This window comes from Lolium rigidum, chromosome 6, assembly GCF_022539505.1.
Source record: "Lolium rigidum isolate FL_2022 chromosome 6, APGP_CSIRO_Lrig_0.1, whole genome shotgun sequence".
Classification (NCBI taxonomy): domain Eukaryota; kingdom Viridiplantae; phylum Streptophyta; class Magnoliopsida; order Poales; family Poaceae; genus Lolium; species Lolium rigidum.
In genome coordinates, this window is record NC_061513.1 from 91431641 (window position 1) to 91448540 (window position 16900).

The following is a 16900-nucleotide window of genomic DNA, read 5'->3' on the forward strand; positions in this document are numbered from 1 at the left end:
CACAGGCAGACTTGGCGCACCAGTCCGAACAGCGATCGACATGCCCCTCGCGAATGAGCCATGCATGGGCGTCGCGGCCTCCCCGGCCTCCGCACCATCTCCCTCCAAACCGCGATCAGCTCGCTGAACCAAAGGAAGAACCACACCCGGCTCATGAAGCATGGTCATACCCAACTTCGAATTAGCCAAAAGCCCATCCGCCGGTTCCGAAACAGCCACATCTCTAAAATAAGGATCAAGTCATTTAGGAGTCGATAAAACAAAATCATTAGCTGGCGATATAATTACATTATCATACCTAGGTGAAACATCAAAAGCCGTAGTACTTTTTTCTTGAGAAACAGTAGTTGGTAAAACAGAAAGAGAGGTGCCCGCCGAAGTAACTCGGATGCGACGGTTCATAATCGGTATCATTGCCTCCCTCTTCATTTTTCTTTCTCTTAATCTCTCTCGTCAACATCATCTCCCGAGTTGTTACTAGGACCATCATGATCCATGTCATCATCCTTATGCATATCCTCCGACAAATTATCATCATGTGTCGTTGGAGCTTTGAAACCCTCCACTTCAAAACGGAGTCGAAAAAAATCATTGCGAATCTTCACATCAAGACTAGCAGGAATAAGAGCCGGGTCCAAACAACTAATGCGAATTCTTAGCACATTATTAGCCCTTGTAAACGGTAAATCAATATCTGTGGTCTCACCAAAAATATCACCAAAAGCCCATAACGCCAGAATTTCATCAAGGGCAAAGGGAGGAAAACCATGAACTCGGACCCACACCTCTTACGCCGTCCAAACTGGTTCAACATCCTTTCTCCGAAATCGAAAGACAAAGTAATTTGTGTCTTTGGCACACAAAATTTACCGAAGTGCTGAGCCTTGACCAAATCACTTCTGCTTGGAAAATTAACCCTGAACACATTATTCTCCATCTCGCCGAACATCCCATTGATAATGATCATCGGGCATCAAAAATTGTAATTGTGCTATTAACTCAGGTATGGTCATGATCCCACCCTCAACTGCCACTCTACCCAACCTTGTATTCTCAACACGAGGCCGAACATCACCAGAAAGGGGTATCTTCCAAAAAGTTAAATCCGCATGTCCAACTCCATAAACAGCAATTCTTGGTTTTGGAGCACGCAGAATTGGGCAATCTCGCGTTGCATGATCCGCACTTTGACAACATTCACATAGTTCTGATTTACAATCATTGATACAATGGCCTGTTTTGTCACATCGGAAACACTCTGGACCTTTCTTCTTTGCAACCAAAGCAGAGTCAGTGCTCTGATCTTGAGTGCCAATATGTGAGTGTACCCAAAGGGCATATCCCCATGTGTCTGCCCTTGCACAGTAGCCCCGGCCGTATTCACAACAGAGGGTTGCTGCACATCAGCTTGTCTGGCAACCTGTGTCTGCCTACTCACAGACGGTACTGCCCGCACAGATTCTCGAACTGTCGAAGTGTTAGCATTATGAGTACCCGAATCTGAGGTAGAAGAAGCAAGAAGCTGTTTTGCAAAGGCCTCAGCCGCCTCTTTAACTAGATGCTTCTGGGCATCATTGAGCCTACTGAGATCAGGGCCATCTCTAGGCAAATTATCCCGACGAACATAAGTATTGGACGGTCTTCTATTGAAATTATTACCTCCGAAACTCCGATTGTAGCCTCTGTTGTACCCTTGCTGGTTCCGATATGCACCCCCGGCATTATTGGGGCGCCCAGACCCAGCACGGAAAATTCCATCTCCGAACACATCATCAGCACGCTCCGCGCCATTACCAGAGTTGCCCCCATGACCAGCCGTGCCACTTGGGCCACCTTGCTCGAAGCGAGATCTCCCTCCCGGCGGCGGACCGCTTCCGCCACCGTCCCATCTTCCACTCCCCCGTCCTCCCCACGACGAATTCCCTCCACCGCGGTTCATGACGGCGGCGGTACTAGGCGATAGCGAAGGAATACGGGGAGCAGGGAGAAACGATCTCTTAGAGAAACCTAGCCTACACCGTGGACTACGATCAAAACGAGTCACACGGTTGGCTGATCGGGACGTGATCATAGGTTCAGGGCCCATACTGCCCTTATTCAGAACCAAACGATTCACCCCAGATGGACTTGACACAGCCCGGCCCAATTCATCATCATGAGATTTGAAATTTAACGAAACCCGTTGATGGATCGGTGCAGTAACACGCACAGATGATGAACTCTGCCGGCGATCGAAGGGGAAGTCGCGCAACCACCGGCGCTCCACCGGTCCAGCCATCCTAGCCCGCCGCCTCCTTCTTTGCACAAGAACCCATTCACTAGCGTCAAAGGATTCGAGCAAAAATGTTGATGGCGACAGAACAGACATGGGAATCTTCGATCTTCTTCCGATCTCTCTGCATTCATGAATAGCAGCAGTTGGATCAGAAATAGCTGAATTGAAAAACTCACCCGATCTGAGAGTAATCGCCGCCAAACGTTGCCTCCTCTTCTTCTCTTCACGTCGTTGCAGCGTTGAATCTCCCGCCTCCACCATCGTGCAAACTTCTGCCGCCGGCGTACACATGAATGGAGAAACTCCGGTGTCAGGCTCCTCATCCTCGACGGAGATCTCCGACGCCTCGTCGTCAGCAATCGCCCAGAATCGCCCGAGTATCGCCTCCAACGGCTCTCCGTCTTTCACGGTCATCGACCCACATACCAACTAAGTGATGTCAACTCAAGTCGATCGAGTGCTTCCCTTGTACAGCTCGGGTTTCCAAGCGGAGGCGGCAGAGGCTCTGCAGTGAGCAGCCGTCGGCCGAATCTAGTAACTGCCTGCTGGCGGCGTTCGATCAGGGTTAGGTATGTCATGTGTTCGCTTTTCTGCCTTTACATTGCATCAGATTTGCTCATAGCATAGGTGCCAACTTGCATAGGGGCTCCATCTAGTGCTATGCGTTCGTGATAGTGGCAAGAATTCCGGAAATGATTTGGTACAGGGAACGCTATTTTTAAAAAAATCTAATTCGCGAGAGATTGAGGAATAAAAGGCAGAATGTTTAAGCACACCACTTGTGTTTAGAATTGGTTTATACGAACCATAGTGTACGCATAGTCGCATACCATTTTCTTTTGCCAGTAACCAATATATAGATCAACCGAGGTCTCAGGTGGAAGGAGAGGCTTCATGGTCAAAAACTACTCGAGCAAAATACCAAAGCGCGCACAAAAAAATACCCCTCACTGAAACAACCCTCTGATAGTAAACGGGCAATATTACAAACTTCAGATAAAATCACTGAACTGCAAGTTATAAACAATCGATGACAACGCAGTTGAGAATATTAGCAAACTTGTCTAAACAGATGCAACAATAAAACGGTGGGCTTTTTTCCCTTTCACCGTCCAGAAAACATGCTTATTTCTGTAAGCCCACTGGTATAACCAGACTGGAAGGAGGTCCCCTCATTGCTTACTCCTGAAATCATCATCTGGAACTGCTTTGGAATTTCAGAATCCATGGAGTACTTACGTCGAGGGGTCCCAGAAGCAGACTGCTTATCGCTTGAAAGTGCTGGCAACCAGACTTTGAGCCTTGAAATAACCTCGGTCATGCTCGGCCTGTCAATGGCTGCGTTTTCAACGCAGTTCATGGCAAGGTCTATCACACTCTCCAGGGAACTGGCATCGTACTGATCCAACAGCCTCTTGTCTGCGACATCGTGAATGCTGCCCTTAGCTATCTTTTGGCGCACCCAATTTGGTAGGTGGACGGTGTGAGGGTCGTTGAATACTGGGGGTTGGCCGGTGATGATCTCCAAGAGCACGATACCGAAGCTGTAAACGTCCGTCTTGACAGTGAGTTGGAAAGTTGCATGGTACTCAGGGTCAAGGTAGCCAAGAGTGCCAGCAGCAACGGTAGATATGTGTGTGTGAGCATCGTTAAATGCCCGAGAAAGACCAAAATCAGATATTATCCCCACCAGGTTCTTGTCCAGAAGGATGTTGGCGGTCTTCACATCTCTGTGCACTATTGATGGGGTGCATGACTCATGTAGGTACTCCAGCCCTGTAGTTTATTAAAATTCATACTTTGCTAACACGCACATACCTACATGACATCAAAGGTAATATATAATTGAAATGCGGACCTTGTGCAGCATCAAGGGCAATATGAAGCCGCTGTTCCCAATCCAAACTATAGATATCTCCTGCATCAACAGTACCAAATTAATACAAGTGCCATTTGGTACATGCATGGTAGCTTAAATATCATTCTGTAACCTTTGGACATGTTATCTTGCTCGACTATTTTCACATATTTATGCTAACGAAAGCTGGTTACACACACAATGATTAACCATCGCATCATTTGGTATGTTATGATTTAAGACCTGCGTAAACATGCATTTGATCTTTTAGAGGTCATTTCTTTTCCCTCTCCTCACCAGAGAACTTATATACAAATCCAGTTAACAAGCGAATCAAGTTATTGAAGTATACTATGAGTCTATTAACAAATCTCTCTAGTTGCTCCTTTTCTTACTTTCTTTGAAAGATGTACATGCTTATAATTTGTGACTCATGCCTTGGTTATATCTAAGATTTTAACTGTGGTAGTCCAAGTTTTTTCTGAATATCTATGACGATGCCATGGTTAGGACTTAGAACATACAACTCTAAGAATGCAGCTATGTAGCCTCACTTGTTAATCCAATATCTGTACAGCGTAAATCAGGTCTACCAACTCAGCTGTATTGACTAACGGTAGCAATAACAGTTTAGGTTATCAACTACAACTTGAACGGCAAAATTATATTGCCACACAGAAATCCTGATTGCAGTACGATCTCAAGGCTAGAGTAGTTTAATTTTAGGATTCCTTTGTTATACTTATGACTAGGTCCCGTCAAATTTTGTATTATGCTGCTAAGCTCGATATATTGATAACTTCGGAAAATAGGTGATTCCCAAGTGGGTAATGAAAATTGCTGACATCTGGGTTTATGTGTAGGTTTGACTGAATAATTCAATTATATTGAGCTAAGGTACAAATGATCTCTGTAGGAAATTCGAGTTGGCGATAATAATAAAAACTACAAACTTAAGATTGGTTGTTTGTAACTAAGTCAAGTATGCTTGATAGAACATTAAGAAAATTTAAGAGATAAACCTCCTCTTAAAATCTGTTGAAGATTTCCTCTGGGCATGAAGTCGTAAACGAGTGCTAGGCACTTCTTGTTTTGGCAATATCCTTGCATTGTCACCAGATTCTTGTGATGAACTTTGGACAAGGTTTGCACCTGCGGTGACAGATAAAATTACCAAACATCCTAGAGCTGAAGACAGTTGCATGATTTTACTCAATATGGACTGTGGAAATGTTTTTGATCTCTTGCTGACTTATACACTTCACTTTCTATCAATTGAAGTAATGATGTGGCGTAGTTAGTTTAGTGTTATACCTCAGGGAGGAAGTCTGTTGACTCGTCTATTGATGTCTCCATAAGCACCTTAACAGCTACTTCATCACCACTTTCGAGTTTGCCATGATACACAATACCGAAACCTCCTTTTCCAATGATTGACTGGAAGTTGTTTGTTATGACCTTCAGCTCTGCGTATGTGAACCTTCTGATGTCAATATGTAGGGGAGTTTCCTCTTCATACATAGCATAATCCTCATTGTCTCCTGAGTTCCCTGCAAAGTAAAGATGGTGTTTTTTCCATGTAAGTTTAGGTCTGGAAGTGCTGTCTAATGTCTACAACCCTTGCATCGATGGAAAAAAATTCAAAGCATATGGTTTTGTTTTACCTTTCCAGTATAACTTCCACAGTATGCACATCCCTACTAGGAGGGATATCAGTACAGCAGGAACTATCACTGCAATGAGCACGGTAGGTGTGGTGTTCCTCTTCTTATTATTGTTCTCTGAGCAGTATGTATCTCTGTTGTTTGAGCATACAGGATTTCCTTCTAATCTTATGACACAATTAAACAACATATATAAATAAACAGCTCAAAACATCTTAGCTGCTCTAAAAAAATTATGATTATAACATGCTTCTGTTTTTGTAATACGACTAACCTACTAATAGTTCTTCTAAACACCTCTACTCTCCACATGAACATATTACTTCCTCCCCACAAATATAAGTGTTTACGAAAGCTAAATTAGCTTTCCAAAATGTCTTATATTAGTGAATGGAGCGAGTACATGATTTCTAAATTCCGTGCAGTTACTAATAGGTTCTTATCATCCTGTTATTTTGAAATCCCATAGATGATAAAGCATTTATATTTACTAGCTGATCGTACATGTGATTAAGGATATGTTGGATCGATAAAAATACATCATATATATGGATCATAAACACAGGTCAACCACTACTACGGGTGCTTCGATTGTATGCCTTCAAGACTAAACTAGCGATTGCAACTCATGCTATCATAGTGGAAACGCTAGGCGTGGACTTTGATGCTTACTTTTGCTTGTCGGCTATCGATACGTTTGTGTGGGGTGATCGTGGCCTAGATTAGCAGGATGGTGCAGTTTGATAGCATCCACATTGATGCCTAACAACGTCACATCGAAGGTGACCCCCTTGGGGGGTGGGGGGGAGGGGGTGCTGGTTGCCTTCCTTGCCGAGTTTCGCGACATCCGTCCAACTCGCCCGGACCATGGACCCTCTGCGGGGATTTTAACATGATCTACCGCGACGAGGACAAGAACAACATCAACCTAAGCCGAAAGACGAGGCAGATTTTGGATGATTGCGAGCTTAAGGAGGTTTACTTGCACGAGAGGTGCTACATGTGGTCGAACGAGCATGAGACCCCGACCCTCGTCAAGCTCGATAGGGTCTTCGTCACTATTTGGTGGGAAGAGTTGCACAACAGCTGCTCATTGTGTTTCCTTGCGATGGTTGTGGTGGATCCCGCCCCTCCTCCTTAACTACACCACACTGTCGCTGGGTTGGAAACGGTTTCAGTTTGAACACTTCTGGCTGAAACTGGATGATTTTAGCGAGGTGGTGCAATCCGCCTAGCGTGAGATTGGCGGTGACCCGTAACCTTTCCGGCGGCTCAGTGCCAAGTTGAAGCGCATGGCGCGCAACTTTGAGCTGGAGCGACAAAAGGATATGATGTGTCAAACTGCAGCTGATGATGGTGCGGGAGGTGGTGCTTAGGCTGGACATCGCCATGGAATCACGACAGCTATCTCCGGACGAGCATCGACTCCGGGCCCATCTTAAGGATGCCTATTTAGGGATGGCCTCTAGTGCACGTTGGCCTGTCAGCGGGCCAAGATTGCATGGCTGAGAGAGGGGATGCGGACCTAGCCTTCTTCCACCAGCACACGACCTATCGCCGTCAAAAGAACATGATTCATAGCCTCCCGATCGACGGTGCGGTCATATCTGACCATGCTGCCATGGCGGAAGCTTTTTTACGCACTTCGAGGGCCTCTAGGGTATGTCAATGAACAACCAGTACTAGGTGGATTTGGAATTCCTAGGTGCACATGATGTTAGGCGTTTGCGTCATGGCAAAGTGTCGGGCCCCGACGGGTTAACAGTTGAGTTCCTCCAGAGCTGTTGGGGGACATGTTGGGGACAGTGAAGGGGGGCTTTATGGTAGTTTTTAATAAGCTGTTCATGACTTGTGGGCACGGGTTCGAGAGCATGAATCATGCACTGTTGATACTATTGCCTAACAGACCGGATGCGGCAGAGCTAGGTGACTACCGGCTGATCAAACTGATCCACATCTTCGCCAAGTTGCTGGCGAAGAATTTTCCATCTCGCCTGGCCCTTGGATGGAGTTGCGGGGGATCGCAACCAATGAGCATTAATTTGCAAATGGTGCATCCATGACAACTTCATGTTGATCCAGCAGACGGCTAGATTCCTTATTCGGTTGAAGGAGATGGCTAGATTCCTTATTCGGTTGAAGGAGCGTGCGCCTTCGACTCTATCTCGTGGGGGTTCCTTGTCGAGGTCCTCCGAGCTGGTAGCCATCCTCTTGTCCACGTTGAGTACTAGGGTGATGCTCAACGGCGAGCCAGCCCCCCCATTTTTCAGAGGAGTGACATGGTCCTCTATCGCCATCGTTACTCGTGTTAGTCATGAACACGCTTAACAACGTGTTGGCTAAGGCAATCGAGTTGGGGATCCTTCGGCGCCTGGCGCGAAGGGAGCTGGTGACGTCACGCTCATATTTTCCCATCCAGATGAGACAGAATTGCATGCTATTCGCAGCATTCTTGAGCTCTTTGCATGTTCGGAGGAGGAGGCCAACGGTGCGGCGGCAGTTATGGAGTGTTTTGGCATCCTACTCTCGATCATACGGATGTCGAGTGAGGCATTCCAGCATGTGGTGGATCTATTAGCGGACAAGCTGCTTACTTTGAAGGCATCGATGATGCCTAGGACTAGGCGCTTGGTGCTCGTCCACTCGGTGCTGGCGGCCATAATGATGTACTAGCTCATAGTGCTTAGCTTTAACAAGAAGGCACTTCGGTAGGTGAACAAGATCCTACGTGGATTCTTCTGGGCTGGCAGTGCAACTGCTAATGGTGGTCACTGCCACGTCAACTGGTCCAAGGTGTGCCGCCTGCTACTTGGCGGTTTGGGGATCCCATACCTTGCCCGCACGGGCATCAACCTCAAGGTGCGCTGGCTCTGGAGGATGCGTACTGACCCTGCGTCCTTGGAGCAGGCTCGATATGCAGTTCTCCAAGGTATATCATGATGTCTTTGCTGCCTCCACCTTCATGGCGTTAGGCGACGGGATGTTCGCCCTAGTCTAGGAGGACAGGTGGGTGGATCCGAAGTTCATAAGAGAGATAGCGTCGGAAGTATACACGTTGATCCCTAAGCGCTGCAGGAGGTAGCGTATGGTAAAACATACGCAGGTGGAGCACAACTGGATATCGAACATAGTTGGCGCACCTAGCGCAATGGCCCTCTGGAGTACGCCTAGCTGTGGAGCATGCTCAGGGGCGCGCAACTATCCAAAGAACCAGATAGGATGATTTGGCGCTAGATTACGAATGCACAATACTCCTCCCGTTCTTGTTACGATACCCTCTTCCAGAAATCCTAGGAGCCACCTAGGGAGAAGTTCTTTGTCTAGCTGGCTTGTCTTGATAGGTGTTGGACTAGCGAGCGGCTCGTGCGACGTAGCTTACCACACGCGGCGAGATGCCCGTTGTGCGACCATTCTGAGGAGAATATGTTGCACATTCTCTAGGACTATCTGGTACGAGGTCTTGTCGTGGATTCGGACCACCTCAGGGCCACCCACACTTGACGTGGAGTGGTGGTTGCTAGTAGTGCGGACCGCACTTCTCTAGTTGCGCAAGGGCACCTCGTCACTAATCATGCTCACCGCATGGTGGATACGGAAGCATCGGAATGTTGCAGTCTTCGACAATGCATGTCCTTCAGTAGCTTCCCTGTTGTGTGGGGCGAGGCGCGACAGTGGGCGGACTACTCCCCTAGATTAGGTTTTTTGGGTCGAGTTGTGTGCGGCGGTGTTGGTCCTTCTTTAGGCTTGTATATATAACTTTATTTTTTTTATCAATGCATCAAAACGTAAGGCTTTTGCATTCCTTGACACTTCGGGCCGGTGTCTAAAAAACATCGAAACCATACTTCCAAGTAAAGAAACGATTATGCTTTCCATGGATACATATAGACATGTTATACAAACATAATTTTTTTATTTGAAATATGTTAATTTGTTGGCTCCACAATAAGACAAATCCGTGGTGTCAAAAAAGCAAAAAGTAACTATTTTGACAAGGGTATTTTTTCGAGAAAATGCTAAAAACATTTGCGTTTCATTTCATTGAAAATATAGAAGGTTTGAGGTTACGTGCCCTCTAAGTGTCTACGCAACAGAGAGCCAAAAACAAAAAACAAAAAAATACATCAAGCGACAAGCGAGAACACCAGGGGCTAATCAATGGACATCCCAGGTCTGCAGCATGAGCACGCGTAGGCCTTGAGCTCCGGCCCTTGCCCAGAGAGCGGCTTCTTCCTTGATCTTGTTGACGACGTTGTGATGGAGGGTTGAGCTCCATTGAACACGCAGTCGTTGCGGTGTTTCCACAGCATCCACGGGATGAGTAGGGCAATGGAGGCCAGTCCCTTGCGAAGGGGTTTCGGGGTGTTCAGCTTGGCTTGATTCCACCAAACCTGGAGTGTGTCGTCGCGTCCTGGGGGCCTGCACGTAGCGCGAAGCTAGGCCAGGATCTTGAACCAGACTTGGCGAGAGAAGTAGCAGACTGTCATAAGGTAGACGACTAAGCTCATTGGCCCCAGCCAACAGCCACAACCCGGCTTCATCAAGAATGGAGAGCGATAAGTCAAGGTGGTTGGGTGTGGTGTTGTTGAAGACGGCATCGTTGCGTGATTTCCACGGTCTCCAAAGTAAGAGGATGATGATAGATCTTGAGGCTTTCTGGAGATGGGGGGCAGCTCTCATGGCAGCAGATTCGAACCAAGAGTCGAATTCCTCATCAGGCCCTCGGATACATGCTTGGAGGCCAAGCTTGGAGAGGGTATCAAACCAGATTTGTTTGGCAAAGGGGCATTGCAGCAGAAGATGGGTGATGCTCTCACTGCCTTGGTCACAAACAACACAAATGTCGTCATCAGCAAGACCATGTCGCATGCGTCGCTCAGCAGCAACAGCGATCAGCAGCTGCTAGCCATGCAAAAACCTTGCATTTGAGAGGAGCCCAGCAGTCCCAGGTAGCCTTGCAATGAGGAGAAAATATCATACCCTCAAACAAGGCACTGTATGCATATTTACTTGAGTAGGAACCCGAGCTGGTGAGGTTCCAGGAAAGCTCATCCGCATTGTCAGGGGAAAGTTCTTGGGCATCAATAATTTCGACCAGGTGCAAAAACTGCATTATGCCGTCGACCGAAAGGGGGCCAGAGATATCTTTAATCCAAGAATTTTCATGAACACCAGCAGCGACAGTGCGGGCATTAGCGATACGTGCACTGACAGCAGCGAACACAGCCGGCGCAAGGCTAGAAATACTCTGACTAGCAAGCCACCTATCAGTCCAGAAGTAAATCGTGGTGCCATCTCCCAGCTTGACACTAGTGGCTGCATGGATCAGGGCGTTGATGTGGCGGTTAACCTTAATGGGGAACATTGCCCAAGGTTTTCCAGGATCGACACGCTGAAGCCAGGACCAACGTGCACGGAAAGCCTAGCTCATGCATTTGAGATCAAGTATACCCAGGCCACCCATCTCAATGGGACGACAGACATCACGCCAGGCAATGGCACAACTTCCACCTCCATCATGACGACCAGATGACAAGAAGAAATTTCGTTGGCATTTAATTATTGCCTCGCTGATAGGCTTGGGGATTTCAGTTGCAAGCATGTCATGAATCGGGACAACAGCAAGCACAACTTTCACAAGAACTAGCCGGTCTCCTTTTGACAGCAAGTTGGCATGCCAACCTGAGAGCTTGTGGTGCAAATTGTCGATGAGGGGCTGCAAATCTTGAGCACGAGTAATGAGGCGCGGCAGTAGGTAGATACCGTTGTTGCCCCACTTCCAGGTGCGGGTGTTGGCATGGTCCGAGAGTTGCAAGGGCTCGAGCTGGAGCCATAACATCAGCTGTTCACCAATCTCTGGGACGCCGATCGTGCCATGAATGTCGCACACCCAAGATTGAACAAGTAGGCCGTCGGCAACCTTTCTGATGCATCGTCGGAGACCGCGGGACGCGTGCCGGTGATGGAGGCGTCCATGGCGCGACGCAGGATGCCCTTCGCATGCTCAATCTCGACAGAACGTGTAACGATGACGCGCACCGGATCCTTTGGGATCGACGGTGGGTCTGGTCATGGCCATCGACATCGCGTTCAGGAGCGCGCGGAGGGGCGAGGCCGGCGGCACATCTCGCAGCCCTAGAATCGTGCCCGGAGACGAAGTAGAGGCGGGACGGACGTCGTTGGTGTAGTCCCGCACAAGGTGGTGCGGCGACAGGCAACGGAAGCACATTGCATGTTTCTACATGTGTGCACCACCGAGCGCGGGCCATGGCGGGCTTGCATGGACACCCTGGTTGTGGGGGCGGAGGTGGCGCGGAGTGCGCGCGGCGTAGTGAGGTCGAGGCGCAGCTCACAACCTCGCGGTAGGAGCGCGAGGAGGAGCTGGAGCTGTTGTCAGATCCCAACCAGCGGCTGGCGCCGGAGCTGAAGTGGGCGTCAGAGGCGGACATGGCAGGGAGGGAGGGCTGCCGGCGAGGTGACGGCGGCGGGGCTCGAGGTGCGGCTACGCTAGGCTAGGGGCGGGGAGCATGGCGCCAAACATGGAGGAGCATTCCTAGCACCCTGACAAGGGTATTTGCCCTTTTTGTTTACACAAAGGATGAAAATATATAGTGATGAAAATTGGTACTCCCTCTGTTCCAAAATATAAGACGTCTAAGATTATTAAAAAGTCAAATCCTACTAACTTTGACTAAATATTTAGAAAAAATTATCTACCTCTATAATATTGAATAGACATATTGAGAAAATATATTTTATGGTGAATCTATTGATATTGATTCAGTATCATGAATGCTCATATGTATGTGTATCAACTTGGTCAAGCTAAAAAAACGTTGACTTCTGACTAATCTAGACGCCTTATATTTTGTGATGGAGGGAGTATGTACGTACTACCCATCTTTATATACATGTATAATTGTTTTCCAAATATTTTGATATCCTAAATTTATTGTTTTCACATTATATATATAAAGGGCACCAAATGACCCAGTTTCCATTTTGGCCTTTTGGTATTGACATACTTTTTGTGGCACCCTATTAGCCACCACAACTTAGTGAATTTGCCACCAAGAGTTTATGTATATGACACGCGGGGCTGCTGTGGCATGGTGCTAGAAAAGTGTGGCGCGCCACAAGTACGACATTAACCAAACAGTGACCAGAGAATGGCAAAGTCAGATGTGTTTTACTCAATGCACTTGCAGTATGCGTGCAAAGATTGTTGCTAAACTTGGAATTATTTCTATGATAGACAACCTTAGGTTGAGCCTATTCCTCTTAGCCTTCGAGGTATAGTTATTTAGTTTAATAACAAATAATCTAGTAAGGAATTGTGCAACGAAGCATGCCAAACCTCAAGTCCAGCAGGCCGGCCTGAACTCTTCGAAGAATATAATCAGGGATTGGTCCATCTATCTTGTTATTTGACAAGTTACTGGAAAATCATAGTTAAAATCATTCATCTAAAATTTATATCATCAACCACAGATGTAATCAGCACAGAGACTTACAGAACTGTAAGGGACTCTAGTTGATAGTCTGGAATAGCTCCCGTCAAATTGTTGTGTGATAAATCCCTATATATGTTTTATTCTTAAGTGTCATAAAAGATGTCAGCATAATCTCATTTAGCAATATTATGTGGTAGGCTCCACTTACAAGTTTTCTAGTGATGTCATGTTCATGAATGATATGGCAAGTCCACCTCTCAGTCCTCTGGTGGACAGATTTCTGCAAAAATAACTCAAGTTAATACAAGTCATTTTAATTTAGCGATGTCTTCGAGCTAACATCTATTTTCAAGGTTATGTAAATATCTTTCCGTGGTTCAGGTTTACACTAAATTACCTGTATTTTTTAAATATTAACTAAATTACCTGTGTTCTCGAGACGTTAGCCGGCAAGACACATGACTGAGTTTTTGTCCCTAGTGATATACTGGCTCAGTTCTAGATTTGTCCTATGTCTATAGAAAAATATATCAACAACTACAACACCAAATTAGTTCCATTTGATTCGTTCTGGAATATACTTTCGCACTATATATATTTGATGTTGTAAATATTAGCATATATTAATGTAGACTTGGTCAAGATTGACTTAGCACAAAGTTAGAAATTCAGTAAATTTGGAATGGATTATTATATAACAAGACCATATTTGGATCAACATGTAAATGAAAACTCTGGCAGAACGTTTAATATCTTGTGGTTGATTCGACACACTTCGGCTTAAAAGATTGAACTATGATGTTCAAATTTTAAAAAGTATATGATTCAAGTCCTTGTATGCTCTTACACTGTGACAATCCTCGGATTCGGATTCTGGTTGCTCTTAGAGTGGTCACAAGTCAAACCTTCCCAGGAATACTCTGTTGGGGAGCATGGATCTCCATTCCAGTTTATTCGTGCCAAATTGTAGTACTTCTTGACTTCTTTAATGCATTTGACTACAACATAAAAAGACAATGAAAACAAATATGGATAGCATAAAGTAGCTGTATAAGTTGGGTATGGGGGCTTATATGATTTAAAAGATGGAATGTTAGCTTAAGAAACTGTAATATCATTGCATTATATGCAGTTATTTTCTTATTGTACAACTGATTAAATTGTACTAATTCATGTATCAACTATGGTTTTCCATTTGGCACATTGACATTAATTGACCTTTGGAAGCTTGGCAAGCACGAGCTGATTGTACTATTCATGACTTGATTGATAACCATGTTTTTCTCACTTTAGTGAAGATCATGGCAATGTCAAAGGGAGTTGCAAATCTTTAGGAGTCTACATCGTGAGACCTCAGTTATTAGCATTGGCAACTTTATGATGATCATGTGAATCTTCCGCATACAGGACAAATGTGTAATGCACGTGCAATATATATACATGATCTTACCATCATCGGAGTCAGTGGTGAAATTCTCCATCCCAACAAGTGAGTACACTTCGAAAGCATTGATGAGTGGTGGAAGACTTGAGGTGGCTGTCTTGTTCAAGGAGAAATATGTGAAGGAGTTTTGCAAGAACTGCCCGTTCATGTACTTGCTATCCATCTGGAATAGCGACGGGGAGAATCCTGGGAACAGCAATTCACCGGCGTAGATGTCGAACCTCCTATTTGGATTGCTCTCATTGATCTCGGCGAAGTGAAAAATTGGGAGAAGCTTCTGGTTATTGCCGAGTAGATTGGGACCCTGTGCCACTGCGAATTGAATGGAGGAGTAGTTCGTGTCTAGGGTCGAGGCCTGCTGGAAGATGGCTGACGGCACGTTGAAGACATCGGTGCCAGGAAGACTCTCCACTTTATTGCTGGTGTTCAAGCTGATCCAAGGGTAGGAATAGGATTTGCCGTAGGTCAAAGACCAGCTTTGCCAGAACCGGTCATAAGGGTCCATCGGATATCTTCATTGCACACATAAGGAAAAACAGATAAATAGCTAGCAAAGTACACTAATCTTCTGGTCTTAACTGAAAGGTATTTGCTATGGGATCTAGCAGTCCAAAACTTGTCGCGTTTGAGATTTACTATTACTTTCTGTTAGAAGCAATTGCGGCGTTCAGAAAACAAAGTAGGAAACACTCTTAAATGTGTTAAGCTAGCAATACGAACTCAAAACCATTGACTGGTACTAAACTAGTTTAGATGGCAGCCTTGTCTCACCTTGTGATGTAGTCTTTGATGTCGGTGATGTTGCCAAATCTATACCGTTGGAAGTAGCTGACTGACACAGAGGCATTGACAAAAGGGTACATCGTATCTTGTAGTGGCCTCAGCTCCAACGAAGATATGAAGGGAGTCCCTGAACCGAAGTTTATCAGGCAGATGGACACGAAGTTGCTCGGAGCAATGGTGATCACCTCCTTCAATACTGTGGATGATGGATCCCAATTTGACAAGTTCACCGCCTCCCAGAAATTGACACCGATATGGAGCCCAAACAGAAACAGCGACCCATCCAGAGTTTTGTTCAACCTATCATAGTTGCCGTAAGTAAATGTGGCCCTCAGTAGATACTTCTTACTGATGTTGGACGGCAGTGTATAGCAATTCCTTGAGCCGTCAGGGAAGCTCCTCAGGGTTTTTTGCTGCTCATTGGTTGCACCAGCCATGAATTCTGGTAACATCTCATGGTTCATGCCGCCCTCGACATAATCACCATCAGAGCTGTACGGTAGTATTAAGGCTTGGTCGACGTAGCCACTATTGTTTTTCCATCCACAATCGATGTTTATGAACCCTGCACAAGGGATTGTATGTATCGGTTTCAAGTGTTTGAAGTTAAGGATATACTAAGCAATGATCATGGCATATGCGACTAGACATACTGTAGCTTTAATATTTTGTTGATTTATAAGATTTCACTAAACTGAGATTCTTCAAGTTGCATGCTGAAGTAAATTGAACTTTAAAAAAAAAAACTGAACTGTGCGTGTAGATGGTGCAGAGCTTAGAAAGGCGCGGGATCTAGAAGGGAAAAGCTAGGAGGATATGACATGTATTACCAGGTGGAGGCTGGGCTCGGACTTGAATCGTCATGACCAGGATGAGAAGCAGCGCAAAGATCCATGTCAGCTTTGTAGTGAAGCTGATCGCCATGTGGTGTTCTTTGGTTATTGCAATGTCTGAAGCGATAAACGAACTTTTGCAGTTATATAGCAAAGAAAGACAACTACCACGGTTAAGTAGTGTTTTTTTGTTTGTTTGTTTTTGCGTTTGGTTGACTCAGCCTCGGTGCTGGATTAACAATGCAGAGAAAACAAAACCGTTCTGCTCATCATTAGGTAAACCTTCTGGCAAAGAAATGTATAACTTGCTTTCATCAAAAGGAAAAAAACCTCTGACTATGGTGATTGTTCGGGCGAACCAAGCACGCAGCTTGCCAATAGAGATAGAGACATGGACGTTGATATTTCTCAGAACAAGTCTGCCATTCCAAATAAAAAAAAAACCGAAACAAATGTGTAGTCACAGGATTTAAAAATATACTTTAGATTTGCTAGACCAGATCCACGATGCTAAGCTGACCGACCCAACTAGGCAGATATAAGACAGATCAAAATGACGCATGTCTGCCGGCCGGTCTCAGTCTCATAC

General features: G+C 45.8%; 1 protein-coding gene across 1 annotated transcript; it reads right to left on the reverse strand.

The window, feature by feature from the left end:
- Positions 1-3344: 3344 nt before the first annotated feature.
- On the reverse strand, positions 3345-16402 carry LOC124667212 (probable LRR receptor-like serine/threonine-protein kinase At2g28960). The gene is made up of 12 exons (XM_047204523.1): positions 16309-16402; positions 15467-16043; positions 14702-15207; positions 14099-14249; positions 13460-13531; positions 13312-13377; positions 13155-13235; positions 5798-5964; positions 5448-5683; positions 5156-5285; positions 4134-4193; positions 3345-4051 (listed from the first exon to the last, which is right to left on the reverse strand). Exons 1-12 carry the CDS (start codon positions 16400-16402, stop codon positions 3381-3383), a joined length of 2811 nt encoding a protein of 936 aa, XP_047060479.1. The 3' UTR covers positions 3345-3380.
- Positions 16403-16900: the final 498 nt, after the last annotated feature.

Excerpts from the sequence above, each read along its gene's own strand:
- LOC124667212 (XM_047204523.1), bottom strand. The coding sequence starts at position 16,402 with ATGGCGATCAGCTTCACTACAAAGCTGACATGGATCTTTGCGCTGCTT. Across the intron at positions 15,208-15,466 it reads ATCAAAGACTACATCACAAG|ATATCCGATGGACCCTTATG; the intron begins GTGAGACAAGGC and ends TGTGCAATGAAG. Across the intron at positions 14,250-14,701 it reads CACCACTGACTCCGATGATG|TCAAATGCATTAAAGAAGTC; the intron begins GTAAGATCATGT and ends TTTATGTTGTAG.